This window comes from Drosophila ananassae, chromosome 2R, assembly GCF_017639315.1.
Source record: "Drosophila ananassae strain 14024-0371.13 chromosome 2R, ASM1763931v2, whole genome shotgun sequence".
In the NCBI taxonomy this organism is placed as follows: domain Eukaryota; kingdom Metazoa; phylum Arthropoda; class Insecta; order Diptera; family Drosophilidae; genus Drosophila; species Drosophila ananassae.
Window position 1 is genome coordinate 19,305,886 of NC_057928.1, and position 18,141 is coordinate 19,324,026.

The 18,141-nt window shown below is 44.6% G+C and overlaps 2 protein-coding genes across 7 annotated transcripts; both read right to left on the minus strand.

The window, feature by feature from the left end:
• Positions 1-30: 30 nt before the first annotated feature.
• On the minus strand, positions 31-10,418 carry LOC6493018 (transient receptor potential cation channel subfamily A member 1). Of its 2 annotated transcripts, XM_014908703.3 has the most exons (17): positions 9,883-10,418; positions 8,621-8,864; positions 8,143-8,301; positions 6,219-6,375; positions 6,070-6,160; positions 5,816-6,011; positions 5,297-5,404; positions 4,399-4,587; positions 3,755-3,983; positions 3,121-3,701; positions 2,744-3,058; positions 2,172-2,279; positions 1,776-1,996; positions 1,237-1,714; positions 1,003-1,165; positions 671-943; positions 31-615 (listed from the first exon to the last, which is right to left on the minus strand). In XM_014908703.3, the coding sequence occupies exons 2-17, from the start codon at positions 8,783-8,785 to the stop codon at positions 320-322; spliced, it is 3,729 nt and encodes a 1,242-aa protein (XP_014764189.2). In that variant the 5' UTR covers positions 8,786-8,864; positions 9,883-10,418; the 3' UTR covers positions 31-319. The 2 variants fall into 2 exon arrangements, with proteins under 2 accessions (XP_014764189.2, XP_001956862.3); XM_001956826.4 differs by lacking the exons at positions 8,143-8,301; positions 8,621-8,864; positions 9,883-10,418 and adding an exon at positions 6,990-7,190.
• Positions 10,419-11,134: 716 nt separating this feature from the next.
• Positions 11,135-18,070, minus strand: LOC6493017 (otoferlin). 5 transcript variants are annotated; one of them, XM_014908700.3, is made up of 15 exons: positions 17,795-18,070; positions 17,381-17,739; positions 17,215-17,317; positions 16,953-17,151; positions 16,454-16,902; positions 15,127-16,385; positions 14,389-14,560; positions 13,818-14,336; positions 13,063-13,765; positions 12,873-13,009; positions 12,253-12,434; positions 12,026-12,146; positions 11,619-11,909; positions 11,454-11,554; positions 11,135-11,398 (listed from the first exon to the last, which is right to left on the minus strand). In XM_014908700.3, exons 1-15 carry the CDS (start codon positions 18,062-18,064, stop codon positions 11,221-11,223), a joined length of 5,043 nt encoding a protein of 1,680 aa, XP_014764186.2. In that variant the 5' UTR covers positions 18,065-18,070; the 3' UTR covers positions 11,135-11,220. The 5 variants fall into 5 exon arrangements, with proteins under 5 accessions (XP_014764186.2, XP_001956861.3, XP_032309963.1 ...); XM_001956825.4 differs by having other exon boundaries at positions 16,953-17,130; positions 17,194-17,317; XM_032454072.2 differs by lacking the exons at positions 17,381-17,739; positions 17,795-18,070 and having other exon boundaries at positions 16,953-17,146; positions 17,215-17,235.
• Between the last annotated feature and the right edge of the window lie 71 nt (positions 18,071-18,141).

The following is an 18,141-nucleotide window of genomic DNA, read 5'->3' on the forward strand; positions in this document are numbered from 1 at the left end:
GCCAGGACTTGACTTTATTCCATAGAAACTCGGATATCTTGTCTAGATAAACGCGTTTTATTTGTAGAGATATTTGAAAATACAGCAAATCATTAAATAGGTGGTTTTAGAAACTACTAATAGATCTGGTGAATTCCGTCAAAAAAAATGCTCCATGTCCTTGCCTATAAATTCGTTGTACATTCCTTTCAGGACCTCGCACGCACACGCACACACCTAAAGGGACAATATATATTGTTGCACACACATATAGATAGATTCAATTACGAAACATTTTGCTACAGATTTTGGGTTATAAACCAGGATCCTTCTACAGGATCTACATGCTCTTGTTGAAACTCAAAGCGGCCCGTAGTTTGTTACGGATTCGTGGCGAATTCCATCGATTACCACCTGCGGATCCCAGACCCACCACGGATCTTAGTTCGTTGGGGGATATGCCCTCGTCCACATCGTCGGCCTCCGTTTTGATCTCCATCTTCTGGACAATGAGCCGGACCAGCTGGTGCTGCTGCTCCAGCATGCGACTGATGTCGCGCAACTTGCGCCTTTGCCGCTCCAGCTCTGCGTTGATATAGTCGTCGTTGTTGTCAAAGGATATGGCGTCCATGGAGGCTGGAATGGGTAAAGGTTAGTACTTCCTTCCAAAGGATATCCTTGAGTAACTTACAATCATCGGTAAAAGGATTCGAGAACCACTTCCGCAGTATGAAGTCACAAAAGCCGAGCTTGCACTTTGTCTCATTGGGGTACTCGATGAGCTCCATCTTGTCCACTCTCTGCAACCAGACATGGGGCAGCTTCCTCTCCAGCTCAGTGTGGAGGACCACTTGCATGGCCAGCCTCTTGAGCTGGGCATTGCGGCGAACAGATTCGATATCGCCAACGGCCAAACCGATGAGCAAGTTCATCAGGAGAATGGGCATGAGGATCATAAACACACCTTAAAAAGGATAAGATTTTATCGTATCCTGGAAGGAGTATCTTGGTCTGAAAACTTACTTAAAATCAAGAAGGAGGTCATGGGCACCTTCAACTGATCGCGATAATAGGTGTTGACATAAGTTCCCACAAAGTCCAGTTCGCCCAACATCATGGAGAAAGTTCGCAGCAAGGACATGGGTATATTTGAGAAGGACAAGTGATTCGGCTGGGGGTCAATGATCTGCAAAGGAAAGGGCAGAAGATATACGATATAGATTCAAGAAAAGAAGTCTAATCTTCGAAATAACCCACCTTTGAAAGCAGTATATAGAAAGCCAGGCCAAAGGCAATAATCAGTATGGAGAATACCATCAGCACCTTGATCAACGTCTGCAGGATTTCCAGGAACATGACCACGTAGATGCCCACCTGGTCGAAACGCTGAAGGAATAACAAGAGTCGGAACCAGGACAGAAATACAGCTATCGAAGCTGCCGAATAATGAATGGTATTGATGGCTCCATCCGGCTGAAAAGCAGGAGCAACCATCACCAAAGCCGAGATGTACAGGACCCAGGATATCAAATTGACCGTCTCAAGGATATAGTGTAGCTTTTGTTGATAGATCTGCAAGATTTCTCTCATAGAGTTGAGCAGGATATAGACGACAATGACCACGGCACAAAACAGGATGCAAGTGGTGCGTTTGATGCGCTCCTCGCAGGAATCCAATCGAATTTGAGAAGCCACCGAGGGATTTTGGGAGAGATTCCGGGTCAGCTCATCCCAACTGAAAGGTTGTATGTTTACTTCTTATACATGGTTTTTAAAATAAATTCAAGGAAACCTACCCCATATTGCAGTAGCGAGTCATTGTACTGTTGGATCCGGCCCTTAGCTCGATATGGTTCATCATCAGCGAGGAGTAGATGGTCACGAAAACCAGGAATATTGAGTAGATCAGCAGGTTGGCCAGATGAAAGTATTTGCCGTAGGAGTTCCACTTCATCTGTAGATACTTCTGGCTGAGAGGATGGGCCAGCAGCTCCACCCGGCCATGGGTTACCATAGTCTATCCCCCAGAAATCAAAGTATATACATTTTAGTGATCTTATTTTTGGTTAAGTACTCCACATATAGACACAAAAGCAAAGTACAGTGAGTGGTTGGTAGGTTAGTTCTTGGCTTGGAGGACGATACACAATTGCAAACGCGTCTTTAAGCGAATAAGAGTTCGAAGGACTCACGTTCACCACGGCCAGGGGCGCAGGTCGCCACTTGGGGTCATTGAACTCTATGCGTTTTTCCTCGATTTGTTCGGGTGTCTTTTGATATGGCCAAAACGAATACTTGATCTGGATAGGTAATTAATTAGGTTTTTCATATATTTAACTGTGTTTTAGGATGTTATGTTTAATGCCTGGGATGTTAAGGATGTAGTGACCTAACCCTATCATCTTTAAACTCAAAACTAAGTCGCGAGGGATTTTCTATGACCTATGTCCTTCATTATCACATCATGTATCGCCTTTTGAGGTAAAAAAAAACAACACTCAACCATGCAACAGTTCTCTTAAAGGATCTAGATCCGATATCCTATATCTTACATTCAATGCTGGCAACGGAATAGGATTCGTGGTCGCAATGGACTCTCCGGTTTTCTCGTCGATCTTGGCAAACATAAATGGGCATTGCAAGAACGCGAATGAGTACTTGATCTGGTTTTGGAAATTATATATATATGTCGGTTGAAAAAGATTAACTTTCGATGTGAATTATGAAGTGATATTTCTGGCTATAAGGAACCCCCAAAACTTACGTAGAAACTCTTCGAATCCTTCTTGCAGTTGGCCTTAGTGATGCACTTGTCCTGAACGGCCTCGAAGACCTTCGGCATGGATGCGATTAGAGCTAGGGTAACACAAGGATGCTTATCCGAGCGCAGGGCCATCACCTCATTGGCCCTCTCCTCGTGCGTCACCATGGCCAGGGCGGCCTCCGGGTACTTGTAGTAGATGGCATAGTCGATGGCACTCATGTCCAGGACATTGTAGACCAACTTGCAGCCCATGGACATTAAGACGGAGATGGCATGCGGCTTGTTCTCCATGGTGGCCAAGTGGAGAGCGGTGTTCTAAAAAATTGGGAGTCTTAAGAGTTTTCTCTTTGGATGAGTAAGATAGAGGAAGCACCCACCCCATCCTTGTCCACCTGATCCAGAAGATGTGAGTGCACCGAGTGCAAGAGCTCTATGGTCTCGGTATAGCCCGACATGGCGGCCAGCTGGAGAGGATTCCGACCAGTATGATCTCGGTGGAGCAAGGCTCCGCGGTTGAGAAGCAACTGCACCACTCGGGTATGACCCTGTTGAGAGGCAATGTGCAGTGGCGTCATTCCAGCTCCATCGCTTTCGTTTATGATAAAGGATCCCTTCTCGGAGTCTAGTAACTGGCGGACAGTGTTGTACCTTCCGAAGCGAGCGGCAAAGTGCAAGGGGCTCTCGTTATTGTTGTTCTTGAGATTAATGCAAGCCCCCAGGCGGATGAGATTCTCGAGAGATCGTATATGACCGTCCCGACTGGCATAGTGCAGCGGGGAACAGCCCATGCTGTCCTTCTCGTTGAGGAGCAACTGCAGCTGGGCGTGGGTCTGACAATTGGCCACCTGCTCGGCGAAATCTGTGAGCCGCCCGCCATTCATAATAACAAAGTGTAGGACATTACGGGCAGCGGCATCCTTCACGCTGATACAGGCTCCCAGCCGGATGAGCAAGTGAACTAATAAACCAAGTTATAATTAATTGATAGACATTAAAGGAGAAAGGACTTACCTGTTTTCCAGCCACTTCGGGATGCGGCCAGAAGCAGAGGAGATCGATGCTCCTTGTCCAAAGCATTTATATCGGCCCCCTCGGCCACCAAGTAGGACACTATGTCCGGATGGTCGAACATGGAGGCGCAGTGCAGCGGCGTCATCTTCTGCACATCCGTGCAGCTCAAACAGATGCGTTTCTCCAAGGGCTGCATTTCAAACATTAACTTGACAATTTCGATGGCCCCCTGGAAATAAAGAAAACAGGAAATCGGAAATGGAAACGGAACTAGAAGTGCAAACAAACACAAGCCAAATTCATTCACCCGTGACAAAGTTACACAACATTGTGGAGAACAGGGGACGTTTTTTGTTTTGCCAGTAGCAGAGTCACGTTCGGCTTGGTGGAAATTTGCATATGAATTTGTCAAATTAAAGTCAAGTCAGCCCAGGACACCAGCGAGCAAATGGAAGTAAAATATACGCAGGACTCGGCCCAACCCACCCACGTGTCCAGGATTTAACGCTGTTCTCCTCTCACTTACTGACCAAACAAAGTCACTTACTGACTTTGCTTATGGTGGAAATATGAGTCCTTGTACTGACAAGGCAAGTGTTGACAGTTAAGCGCTGCCAAAGGACGAGGAAAAACAGCTCTCTTACCTGGGCACAGGCCAGGTGCACTGGCGTGGAGAGATCGTGTTGCTGAGTGGATATCTTGGCGCCGGACTTGAGGCACAGCTCCACAGCCTTGATGTCGCCGCCGTGCACCGCCGAGTGCAGCGGCACATTGCCCTCGGAGTCGTAGAAGGATATCATCTCCTCGCGGGTGCATCCACGCTGCTCGCCCCACTGAAAAGATTTTATAGGAAATTAAATCGGCAGTGATTGTGATTATAACGTTAAAGTTTCGGAGGTCAAGGGAAATCTTTAGAAAAAGAAATAATAGTTAGGTCCGAAAGCTGGCTTTAAGATTATTATTTCTTAAAAAAACTAAACATCATAATCCACTCATAAGCCCTAGAAATTTCTATGTTTTTGCTTGATGAACTTAATATTTAATAAAAATATATATTATTATTTGCATTTTTCGAAAACTTCCTTTTCATTAGAAAAAGTAAAACATTAGAATTAAATTCCCCAAACGGCCAGACCAAACAATCCGGTCCCTTGGAAAGTCAACGTCCGACCCGGCCTGACTGGGCCAACATTTGATATTTTTTCGCAGAAGGCTTGCGTCATAGATGATGGCTATAATTCCCAGTCACCAGAAAGGCACAAATTCGATACTTTTTAAAGGGGATTCTGGCAACGCAACTTCCAGCGTGGCAGGCAAATAAAAATAAACTCAAACTGAAACTGAAAGGTTCAAAAAGAATGTAAGAAGGAGCAGAGATACAATAAGGACTTGGTCAGAGGTCCAAAGGGGATTTAAGTTCGGACTCGACACAATGAGATCAAAGCCAGGATGACATGGCAAAGATAAGCGATTGCATGCAACTCAGCTACTAGAAATCTACATGATTATTTCACTACAGGAACTATTATATTAATAACTTGCCTGGAAGAAGACCTCCATTGTCTTGGAGCTGGCATTCTTAGCCGCTTCGTGTATGGGATAATAACCGTTGTTACAAGGCTTACGAGGACATGCATCGAACTCGGTTATCTGCAAGATACAACGAGTTACAGAACGGGATAAACATATACATATTTAATATACTGATATACTAATACTATAATACGCCGTCACACACATACACACGGCCCCTACACGGAAAATCATAGCATACATTTCTGGGCAGGCAAAACAAAATCGCTACTGAGAATACAAACCTTTCTGCTGGCGTTCTCTATGATAAATTAATCTTTACAGGGATAGGGTAGTTCGGGTTTACGGGTAAGTGTGTCTGTGTGTGGGTTCGGATGGATATGAGGTATTTGAAATTGATTAATGGTGATTCTGATATGGTCCAATTGGCTATCAAAATGCAAATAAAATGCATGAGTAAATACCAAACGAAAATCTAAAAGTAAAAATAATTACATGAAACGATTGGCAATGACTCACACCACTTACCAGGATGCGAGCGCACTCTTCATGATCGTAAATCGCCGCCAAATGGAGAGCCGTCCGGCCGTGTTCCCCGCCCTGCTGTATATCGATGACGTTCCGGTACTGACCCATCACCCGGAGACTCTTCACCTTGTTGAGCTCGGTGGCCAGGTGCACGGGTGCCTGTTTCTTTTCGTTGAGGACTCCCGTATCCACTGGACTGTAAATATTTTCCAGGCTTAGCTACTAAGTTGAGAGCCAAATTAACCGTGACTTACATGGACAGTAGGTAGTCGAGGGCCTCGTAGGCATCGCTTTCCACCGCAATGTGGAGCGGGGTGTTTCCGGCATTATCCTTGGCATTAAAGTCTGTAAATCAACACTCACATTATGAGCCATCGGTTAATGGCCAAAACCCCGGACTTACCGCCGTGCTGGTCGCGAATATAGCGCAAAATGTTAACCCGATTACGAGCCGCCGCCTGATGGGCAGCCGTTCGTCCTTTTCCGTCCTTTAGAGAGATCCGTGTATTGTCCGCCATGAACAAGCGCTTGAAGTCGTCCAGGTTTCCGGACTCGGCGGCCTGTTAATGAAATGGCAAAACAGGTGTCTTAGTTGGCGAAAACCTCAATAAGGATGCGCCAAGGTGTTTGTTTTAAAAGCACTTTAAAAAATTATTATTAAGATTAAATAATAAAAGACACAGAAGAGTCTATATTATATAATCCATCTTCCAACTCTAGAGAATATTCTTAATAAATTTAATAAATATAATAATTAAAAGTTTATTTATTAAGATATTTTCTCTGTGCACTAAATGTCCTGCAAATAAACGGCGCGTGTTGAACTCAAAAAAGGTGATAGCAAAAAACTAGTTAACAAAAAAGGACTCCTGCTCCTGGAATTTGCAATTTCAGTCGTTAAGAGCTAAGCTAAGAAAGTACGAAACAACTGTCCCCTACAAATGTCAATAGATTTTTAATCATAAACGAGTTCTTCCAATTAAGACATTTCATTTCCTTCGCTCTGTTTTCAATCTAACCTTGTTTGTTGTTCTCCTAGAAGGATATCATTCTTGGGAAATCTTTCTCAAAAAGAAATTCCTAACAACGGCAGCAAAATAAAACGAATTAAAAAGAAACTTTCATCGTCCCCTCGAATTATATTTAATCACTTTACTCCGAGCAGTAGTTTTACCTGGAGAAAGTCATCGATTTGGATCTTTGGGGCGGAGGACATACGCAGGATGCGGGCCCATTTGTTGGACAGGTTAAGAGGCGCCATTGCATTCAACTCAGCTCCACGGGCACAGCCACTAATCAAGTAGCGTAGCGGGCTGATGAGCACTTCCCGTTTCGGTGTATCCTTATCGCCCGAGGACATCGTTACGGCACAAACCACTCCGGGTCACTTTAATTCCATCGGAGTGTTTATTTTACGGATAAAATTTAATTGCTCGACGGTCTAGGAAGATGCGAGAGCTCTGGTTTATTGGCTCTTTGATATGTTTTCCATATGCGTTCGTTTGATTTATGAAGTCAGCTATGATTTATTATTATTTGTGAGCCGTCTGTAAAAAGGATTACTTTTCTGTCGATATGTTTAAGGTTCTTGTCTTTTAAATATTTATGGTTAAAAGTTATTTCAAATATTTTTAAAAAAATATTCTGTTTAAGCTTTTAAAACATAGATTTCACTTATATCAAGTCTTAAAATGCCGACACTTTGTTTTATTCTCCGAAATCTAGTTCATTGCTTCGGGTTATTTATTGACATTTCTTGAAGTAACTTTCATAAATCATTATTGAGTTAGGCAGCCGCAGAAGATGTCACAAATTGAATTGCTTTGCCACTGATTTTGTATCCAAGTCAACATGATTTTTTCGCAAAAACTACGAGATCCACTTGCAAACAGCCACAAGACTGAAATCTCGGCTGTTGCGTTCGTCCTTTTATAGTCCTCGGCCTTGTCGTCGGCCAAAGGAGTCCTGTTCGGCTGACAGGACCCACTTCGGGATTCGCTTTCAATTTGCCAGTCAATTTTTGTTATTCCATTTCAATCGCAACCGGACTTGTTGCGCTGTCCCGGCCAGCTGATGTCCTTTTGGGTGCATAACCTAGCCACTGTCTAACGTTTTTACGTAAAACCTAATTGGCTGGATATTGCAGGCATCGTTAGCCAGGCCCAGAAGCCATTGAACTGCCTACAAGGGAAACTCTGTTCTTTTCTAGAACCTACACATGTCCGATCGGACGGCATTTGTCGCTGCTCTCGCCTGGGGAGCAGCCATGGTTTATCACTTTGGAGAATTGCGACCCGCCCGGGTATCCATCTAACGGATTAACTCACCCGCAATATCCTGAAGGGGCTGTCACGCAATAGACAGACCTGTTCCGCCGGCGGTTCGGCCGGCAGGATGGCCTCCAGCGGTGTGTCCACATCATCGCCATCGATTTCCATACGCTTGAGACCCGTACTGCGCTCGATTATCAAAGAGATTAAACCATACTGAAATATAATGTATAATTTGTTATAAATTTATTTTTAAAACATAATTAAGAAAAGTACTAGAAGTGGGTTTATTGATTCACGATCTTATATATCTAAGATCTTGTTACTAGAAAGAAGGCAACATGGCGTATGAGTAATTAATGGAGTCATTTTGAAAACACTGCGTATGAGTTATATATTTGTCCTTTTTTTTGCTTCGTTATAGCTAATAGCTTATAAACAGTTCTATCAATAAAGATTCTAAAGAACAGAAATAGATCTTACTGCCATCCTATCCCACTCTCCTGTACCTGCCATATCCTTTAGGGACACTCACCTTGCTATTGCGACTGTTGCTCCCGCTGCCATTGACGCTGCCATTGCCGCTGCTGCTGCTGCGCTGCTTGGGCAGAAACTTGGGCTGGGACTCCATCAGGTGTTGGTCCGGGGACGGCAGGGAGCCGCACTGGCTGCCGTAGGATCCGTTCCACAGCTTGGGCATCTCCAGTCTGGAACCGCTTACCTGACGCTCCGCTCGGTCTGTGGCCGCTGCTGTAATCGTAAAGGGCCGCGAAGTGCGACTGCAAATGGTGGAAAATGGGATTGGTTAGAGCCGGTTGGAGCCAGATTATTTCGCAATCCCTATCCCAGAATCGAGCAGCACAATCAGTGGGCTAATTAGATATTGATAGCACTAAACGGTTTGCTTTGGTTCTGACAGGAAACCAATTTAGATAACCCGTCTGTCACACGATATCTCGAGTGGGATGAAGATAAAGCCTCGAGGACGAGGGCGAGGACGAGGGACGACTGCGCCGGGCGGCGACAGAACGATGACTGTAACTAGGGCTAACTGTGAACTAACCCTTGGACCTGGGCCAATTTACACGCTCTCTAAGCGGAGAGAGTGCCACTGGTACAGTATGTAAGTGTGACACAACGTTGAGCCGTCGAGTCAATGGCCGTTTGTCATTTTTCCATTTAGCCCAGTGACCGCCCCAGGGAATCGAACTCCATTCTTTTAGCCCATTAACTGAAAGTGTCTAATTAATGGCTTGTTTATTTTCGCCACTCTAGACCGAATTTCCATAATTGTGTAAAAGACAAGCCTCTAGGCTAAAATCCAGACTTACTCGACTTCCGGACGGCCCATTTCTAAAACTGTTTCTACCGAGCAAAGAATTCGAACTGCAACGTAAAAGTAATTTGCGTATAACTTTATAGGTAGCTTCTTTATGCCATAATTAAATTGCAGAGATATATATCCTCGATTTGGGCCTCGATTTGGCGCTGCTTACTCGGACTAATGAAATTTTGGACCCAGGAGGAAACTCTGATTGCTTCCCAGTCGGGTTTCTGGTAGATGAGTTGACGAAATTCGAGGCATTCGATTAAGCTAAGTGCTGCTCGTCGGCAAATATTAAAACAAACATCACTCGTCACCAGTCGGTGGGTCAACAAATCCCTTAATTAAGAAGTGACCCTAAACGAGGGGTTACATGGGTGTTTTTACGATTTTTTCTAGCAGTTTTTCGACGATAATAAAAGGTAATATTTAGGTACTCCCTTAGCTATTTTTCAAAGAGGTTATTCTCCTACCTTTTTATTGAAATCCTTTGTTGTTTTCGCTCCTTCTTCGATTTGTCTTGCACTGTAGATTCCTTGTTTAAGCTTCTGGCGGCGAATTAGGACGATGCACTTACATCTTCAGTCGACTTTAAATTTGAAAAACTTGAACTTGATTTTGATTTCCGCCAAAACTAAGACTGAGCACACGGAACAGGCACAACTGCGACAGCAGCAGGAATTTTCCGAAAATTTTTGCACTGAGTTTAACCGCATTTAAGGCTAGTGGCCATATGTTTCACTCTCGATCCTTACAGATACGCCCGAGAGGAAGCACTACAAGGGCGATAGCAAGGACTCGCGACTCTCAACTCTCCTTGGAAAACAAAATGAATGAAACACCAACTACGGCAATTATGCTTTTAAGTTGCAGTCTTTCCGGTGATGGACTGACGGTTTAATTATAAAACTTAATTAGCACCTTTGTCGAATGGCAAAAAGTGTGGCGTGGGAGTTTTCCAGTTTCCTGCTGAGTGATTTTCGTACCGACAGCCCCGATAGCTGGACACCAACTGAACGCCTTTGGCCTTTGGGCCCTGTAAGTCGTCCGGAACGGTTCTGACTGGTTCGGGGCGGTCCTGATAAAAAAATTGCCCCGCCAGCCTTTCGTCACTTTGTCGCGAGGGTGCCGCCATTAGCAGCTAGTCCTAATCGAAGAGATACAGATACAATGCAGATACAGATACAGCACAGAGATACATACTTATATAGTATTTGCAAACACCCGACGGATGTTCGTCGCACTTTAGCGAATTGTCACCCACATGGTGAAATAGTCAGGACAGTTCTAGATACATATGTAAAATGGCTAACAAAAATGGCTAGCAAAAATGGATATTGATTAGACAGTTTTTGGCAGGAAGGACTTGAACTGTAAAGCGAGGTAAGGTTCAAGGTAAACTGGAGAAACTAGTAAAAGGAGATCCTTCTTTTATTTCCAAAAATTTAGGAAATGAGGCTGGATTCTTTAAAAAGGCAATAGCTTTTGTACACTCTTTTCTTATAAAATAAAAACTTCCACTTTAATACCCATTTTATAGTCACCTCTTGAACCTCTTAAGCACTCCTTTAAAATGCTAATAATATCTCTTTATAAGTACGCTTATAGATCCCCATAGGGGTTAGCGTCCCCTTCGCCACTTTAGTATTTTCCCCACAATTTTCTCAACCCCCCTGGAGAACACTAAAGATGGCTATTAGCCATTTCATTAGCCATTGCCGCAGATATGACGCAGAAACGAATAAACTAATTTATTGGAAAACTTTAAACCACAAAAATCAATTAAAACGCTAAAAATAACACACAACTATTCACTCTAATGGAATACCCATAAGCTTGCTGGGTAAATTGGAAAAGAAAAACACTAAGCCGAGGATGATTATCAATATAAACACAGTCCATAGCACATATTTCCGGATGGCTGGCCAGAGGATATGCCGGAAGGATTTGCAGGGATGCGTGAGTGGATTGAACGATGTGTCCGGTCGGCTGTGGGGCGAATAAAATTAATATAAAATATTAATTAAACTATAAAGCCACCTACAATGGTGGCTCCAAGGCCATTGGTGGATCCTGGCCTCGTCCTGCCGGCCGGTTGGAAGCCTCCACATCCGTGCAGACCTCTATCTGCAGCTGCATTTTGGCCTGAAATTATATCCTTAAGGTGAAGGACGAAAAGCCACTGAAACACCACCACCCACCCACTCACATTCTGATCTTTGGAGGCCACTTTTAGTGAGGGATTCGAATTGTTCTGGATGGGAAACCAGCCTTGGATGACCTTGCGCTTGAAGAGATTGATGCGCTTCCTCTTCGGAGGATACGGCTTGCAGAGGTGGGCACTGGGATAGGGCAGCGGCATATTGGAGAGATTCAGCTCGAAGGCAGCCAGGTATTCATCTCTGGTAATCATGTCCTTATCCCAGACCTGCAGGTAAATCACGGGTGGCCTCTTGAATTCGATCTCCTCCAGCAAGCCGGCCTTCCGACGGATAACCATCTGCAGAAGAAATTAAAATTTTAATAATGGGAGCCTCTGCATAATTAGTAAAGTAATGAAATCCTTGGGGTATTGGTTACAGCCACCAATTAGGCAAGGTCAAGGATTAAGCTCACCAGGTCCTCGTTGGGGGAGTACTTCATGCCGAAGACCATGCGCCAATTAAAGGACGCCTCGCCAGCAAATGAGCGGTAATGGATATCGGTCGATTGGCGCTTGTCCTCGTCCTCGCACCATCTGCCAAAAATTCGTATGCGAAAATATTCGTAATTGCATATCGTTTACATGGTCCTACTCGTGTCCTGCTGTTAATAGGGTCCTTCCCCCCATCCCAAACACTCACCCAATTACATAGATGTCGCTCATTAGTTTCCCGAAAATGTTTTTGTCCCCAAACTGTATGCCTTTCAGATTTTTAACCACAACACGAACCTCGAATTCCGATGGGGGCACTGGGGTAATGTCAATCGGTTGGGGCACATAGATGTTCGATTCGAATAGTTCAATCCAAAGCTGCAGCTTACCCTGGAATTTTTCGATATGGTTTTTGAATAATATTTAGACAAAACTTTGACCTTTTACTTCATTTCCAAAAAGTTGTGTATACTCTATTATCAGGCAATTATCAATAAATTTGACATCAATTGATATGGTTGTCAATACAAGGTCTCTGATTTTTTTTATGGTAATTAGATAACTTATATAATAAGATACATAATTGTACTATTTTTATCAACAGCTTTCAAAGCTGTATAGATAATATAAAATAACATTGAGTAAGGTTAAGAATAGAAAGCAAAAAGCTTTATTAAAAATAATCATTATTTTTAAGTAACCTAAAACTGTTATCCAACAAACTTTACTCAACATTCTTGACAGAAAATTCCTTTTGTTAGGTAAGTTATCTTTTCTTTTCATTGAGTTGCGTAAAGCTTAAGGTATTATTTTAACTCAGACACTTACCTGCTCCACGTTTGGATAATCATCTCGACAAAGGGAACGCGTTTCCACATGCTCTGGGATCAGTTTATAGCCAAAGGAGGGCAGCTTGTCCAAATTCTTGAGGACTGCCAAGCTTAGTCGCTCCTGGAGCTCCTCATCTGCAAAAATTAATATAGTTTAAAATAAATAAATGTAAATTATGGAAGCCCACTCTTTGAAATCACTGTCTCATCCCCAAAGAGCATTCCATCCACTTCAATAACATTGCCATAGTAATAAGGTGGTTGGATGCCACGTTTCTGGCAGAGATCCACTAAAATCTCGGAGGGCAATCTCAAGTCATGCCAGTGATTGTAACCACTCCGGGAATACTCGTTGGCCAGACCCACTGTGGCTCGGTGCCTGGTTCTCCAGCGGTCCTCCAAATCGATAGTGGTGTGTCCGATCACCTCATCCTTGAACTTGTCATGGTCGTACACAACGATCTGTAGGATATTATCCCCCGGCAACGAGGCTTCCAGCTCAAAGAAGCGACCAAATACCGGATTACTTTGGTTCGGAGAGTAATGAGCCCGATCGGACATGGTCTTGCCCCCCAGGAATATCTTCACGTAGGCATCGGAGTCGCCTCTCACATCCCGAGGTCGCATCTGCACACCTTGGACTATGTAAATCCTAACAATCAACTTTATGGTTTCCCCCAGGGCGTGGATGGCTGCCTGATTGCGTGGATTAATGGGATTGGGGAAGTGACGGGCTATGCCATCGCCACCACCTCCAGGATCCTCCAGTACAGGGCACTGGCAAGGAGTTAGCTTAAGTTGCAACTTCAGGGTGGCATAGATATCCTCCCTTGGGGGAGCCTGTTTTTTGAACTTGACTCCATGAACGAGTTGAACGGGTACTGCCCAATCCTAGGGATCAGGTTGCGACTATGAAATGTAAACTTTTTTTTTTAAAACCCACCTGAAGGTATCCAAACTGAGCCTGCTTTTCCAGTTCCTCCGGGAAGATGACCAAACGGTGCTTGTTTTCGTGCGACATTTCCGCCGCAGTCCAGTACATCGAATTGTAGAACTTGGTCCACCAAGTGAACTCCTTCTCCACCACCAGATCCTTGTCCTCCAACTCATGATCGTACCTTAAAGCCTGTTGATTGGCATAGGGGGCTGGACGCAGCCCTATAGCGTAGAGAAAACGCATCCACCAGCTGCTTATCCGAGTGGGAAGCGTGTCATCAACCTCCTCCCACTCCAGCTCATCACCGTCCTCGTCTTCCTTCTCCTCGCCTTCATTCTCCCCTACCTTAATAGATTCATCTCCAGATGTGGTTTTTGGGACACACTTTATAGTTTTATCGCGTTGAAGGAAGCTGGAGGAGTTGGGTATGAGGGCAGCTCCCAAGGTGGACTCACTGCTAAAGCCAGATAGCAGAACATCGGTGGCAATAATGGCTGGCCAATACTCCTGCTGTTCGGGCAGACTCTGCAAGGGGACTAGGACATTTTAGGGTTAAATAAAATAAAGAGTCACTGACCACCACTCCAGAGTTATAGGCCACCAAAAAGTTAATGCTATTGCGAACTCGAGCAGTCGAGGGCCCACTGGATAGCACTAAGTCACCCATCATCACCTTGATTTTCCGCTTTCCAGCCGAGCTCATGCTGGTTTTTGAATAGTTTCGTAAGCCCACAAAGAAAACCTCCAGGCTGGAGAAAAAACAGAATATTTGTACGAGAAGAAAAAAGCAACTTATTGTTTCCTAGATTAAGGTGTTCCACTCACGCATCGGATAAAATGGGCAAAGATATGACCATGGCTCTGGCCCATATAGTCCTTCCCATACATTTTGGAGGAGACCCCCAGAAATTTTGACAAGAAATCTAAAAAATATTTTGTTTCTAGATTTTGATGCACATCGATGGGGAATCGATCTACAAATCATTTACGGTGTTCCGCTCAAGAATCGGGTGAAAATTGGCAAAGATATGGCCATGGCTCTGGCCCATATAGTCCTTCCCATACATTTTGGAGGAGACCCCCCAGAAATTTTGACAAGAAATCTAAAAAATATTTTGTTTCTAGATTTTGATGCACATCGATGGAGAATCGATCTACGAATCGGAATCGGATGAAAATTGGCATATTTAATATAAATTTGCATCTCCAATTGGCATATTGGAGATATGGGCATGACCAATTTTAAATCGAATGGGTTTTGGCGAAGATATAGACTTTCAATCAATGACCATAAAATACGAAATACGATACTTACATGAAATTCTGCATATTAGGCCTGATATCTACTGGTATACCAGTGGCCAAAATTGGATCCTTCTTCAATTCCATGTCTCCAGGATCCATTGAGACTTCAATAAGCTCCGCAGACATCAGGACCTCCGCCTGGACGGTTCCCTTCCTAGCAACCGGCACCCACTTCAAGGGAGGTGGAGTGAGGTACTTCAGGCGCTGCAAGTTCTGGGCGGTATTTCGTAGGAAGCAACCAAGTCCACCAGTCGTATCGTTCCAACTAGAGTCGGTGGCTTGGTCCTCGCTGATTACACTCAGTGCCACATTGCCAATGCCCACCAGATCGTCCGAGAGGATCCTTTCCGTGTTGTAGAACTCCAAAGAAATCAAAGGAGGATTTCGTAAATATAGATTCACACTTCCTGGTAACATCAAAGAGTTAAAGGTGATCACGGCGTTCCAGATGGGCGACAGGCTACCGGGCGATGTGTATGTTTCCGCAGCCTGTTCCGCAAAAAGGACTCTCACATGCGAGTCGCAGATGTTTTTCTTTTCACCTCCCGGTCGAACTTTGGCCTGGTGAATGTAGACATGGCAGAGAAAGTTCGTGTGTCCAGGATTCGATTGCCACACCATGGGTTCAGGGCTAATCCAATCATTGTTGATGGTATTGAGAAATTCCTTCCGTTCCCTCTCCACCACAACGGCAAGGCATCCCAGGACTACGGCCGTGGTGCATCCGCAATTGGGACAGGTGTGGTTACAACTAGTGGACTTAAAGGTGAAACTCTTGAGTCGGAAACAAAGCGTATCCTGCTTCGTGTTGCTCTGCTGCTTCGTCAAGTATACAAATAGCTTGGCATTTAGACGACAAACACCCAAATCCTTGCCCCCTGCACTCAGGTACAGCACCAACTCTGGCCACTCGTCCTGCAGTCGAGCCATGCCCGAAAGAGCTGCGATTTCGCCCACTAATCTCTGCAACTCATTGACCACATCCACAATGGTGGCGTCCAGGTGTTCCAGGAAACAGCTGCGCAACTTCTGCCTCAGTTGACCAAGTTCGTTGGGCAACTTGGCGAAGTAGTCGAGTAAGTAGAGTTGCCGGTTGATGTCCCAAGTGGTCCTCTGGGGCTGGACCTCGTGGTCGAATCGATGGGCGTCTAGGCCCTCCTTAACCTTGGTCAAAATATTGCCTATAATGGCCTTCAGGCACTTGGCCTGGTCCTCATCCTGCAGAGGGTGCTTGAGTTGAAAAACCTTGAAGATTTCCAGTTCAGAGCGCTGAAATAAAGATTTGATTATAATGATTATTGTTTATTATTAAAAAGAGAAAATATTCCTGGAATTACCATATAATTTGTTATTTCCAGCATAAAGAAGTCACTCTCGTACTTGGCCCGATTATCCGGCAATCGAGCCCGGAACGTACAGGATCTAAAAGGAACCTCCCGCCGGAAGCTCTTGGAGTGCATATTCGTACGAAAGCGACCAGTTGGCGTCCTTAATTGTCCTTCTAAGACATTGGAACAGTGCTCGGCCAGTTTTGCGTAGATCTTGTAGCTGGAGGCAGGCGTCTGGATGTGGTGACCCATTAGGGGAAGAAACTCAACAAGATATATTTCATCATGCCAAAAACGAGACTCATCCAAACCTGACACAGTTCTTGAGGTCAATTTGTGGCTGGGTGTTGGCTCTTGGAGGGTCTCGGATCGAATTTCCATGAGCACCCGACCCACATAGACCATGGGATTCAAAGGATCATAGAAGTGCAAGTAGGTGGGACCCAATGCAGGGGTTGCTAAATAACAAAAAATAAGAATTTTAAAATATTGATTCCTGTAACCTCACCCTTGAAGGCAATCTCCTCGAGGGATAGTTCAAACTCAGCCACGCACTTCCACTGCAAATGTTCATGGGACAGGACGAGGATGAGCAATCGTTGCGCCACCGAAGGATATACCCAAGCGAAGTTGACCTCGTGATTCCACACCGGCGTAGTTGTATTCTTGGTCATCGGCGTTTTGCCCTTGAAAGGATGGAATCTATACTTTAAGAACGGAAACATAAGTCAATGCAGGGCGCCAGATACATTGAAGCCGGCGAACGATACTTGAATTAAGTAGTTTCCCTGCCGGTTAAGGTAGCCCCGATAGAAGGTGATGAAATAACGGATGTTGCTTGGAGTGAAAGAGTTCACATTGGTTAAGAGGTTCCTAAAAAAACAATGAGAGTATATTATAAACTCTTGTTTTAAGAGACATAGCACCTGAACCTACTTCTCTATATCATCATAATCACGATCCACTGGCCATTTGTTGAGATTCTGGGCTTCCTGTTCCTCTGATCTTAAACTACTGACCGGGGAACTGTGCTGGGAGACAATGGCCAGATCAAGTTGCAGATACCCATGAGCCTCCACTTTCGCATCCGTGCTTTGGTTTTCGCCGATAGGTGCCTCCAAGCGACCCCACTTCTTGAAGTAGCCATGATTGGGTTGATTCCATACACTATGCAGATCCACCAGGAGCTCTCCGACCACCACGTTCTTCTTGTAGGTCATGTGCTTCTTCAGTTCGAAGAGAATGGTCAACCGCATTAGCTCCGTGAGGGTGCAATGGAACTCAAAGACAAAGTACTGATGGAAAGAGGTTTAAATATCATAATGGTGGTTTACTGAAGATCCTACCCACCTCATTAAAGAATGGATTTTCGGTATTGGGCTGGGCCTTGGTGCTTTTGGTCATTTTGTCCAGGCTGACCCGTACATACAGCTCTCCGGTGGGCACCCCCACATGGGCAGCCTTGTGAATGGTGATGCAAATGAGGAACTCCTGGGCTGCCCCAGCAAAGCACTCCTCAATATAGCTCATTCTTTGGTTAAAAATAATGGGTTTTGAGATTTTCGAATTTGAAAAGCAGTTGCAGGGGATTTTTAGAGCTTTGCATGAGCAAAGGCTCATGGCTTGGGTAGTTATTCAGTTTAGATTTTACAAAAAATTAGTATTAAAGTCCTGGAAGACCTTAAGATACGATATCC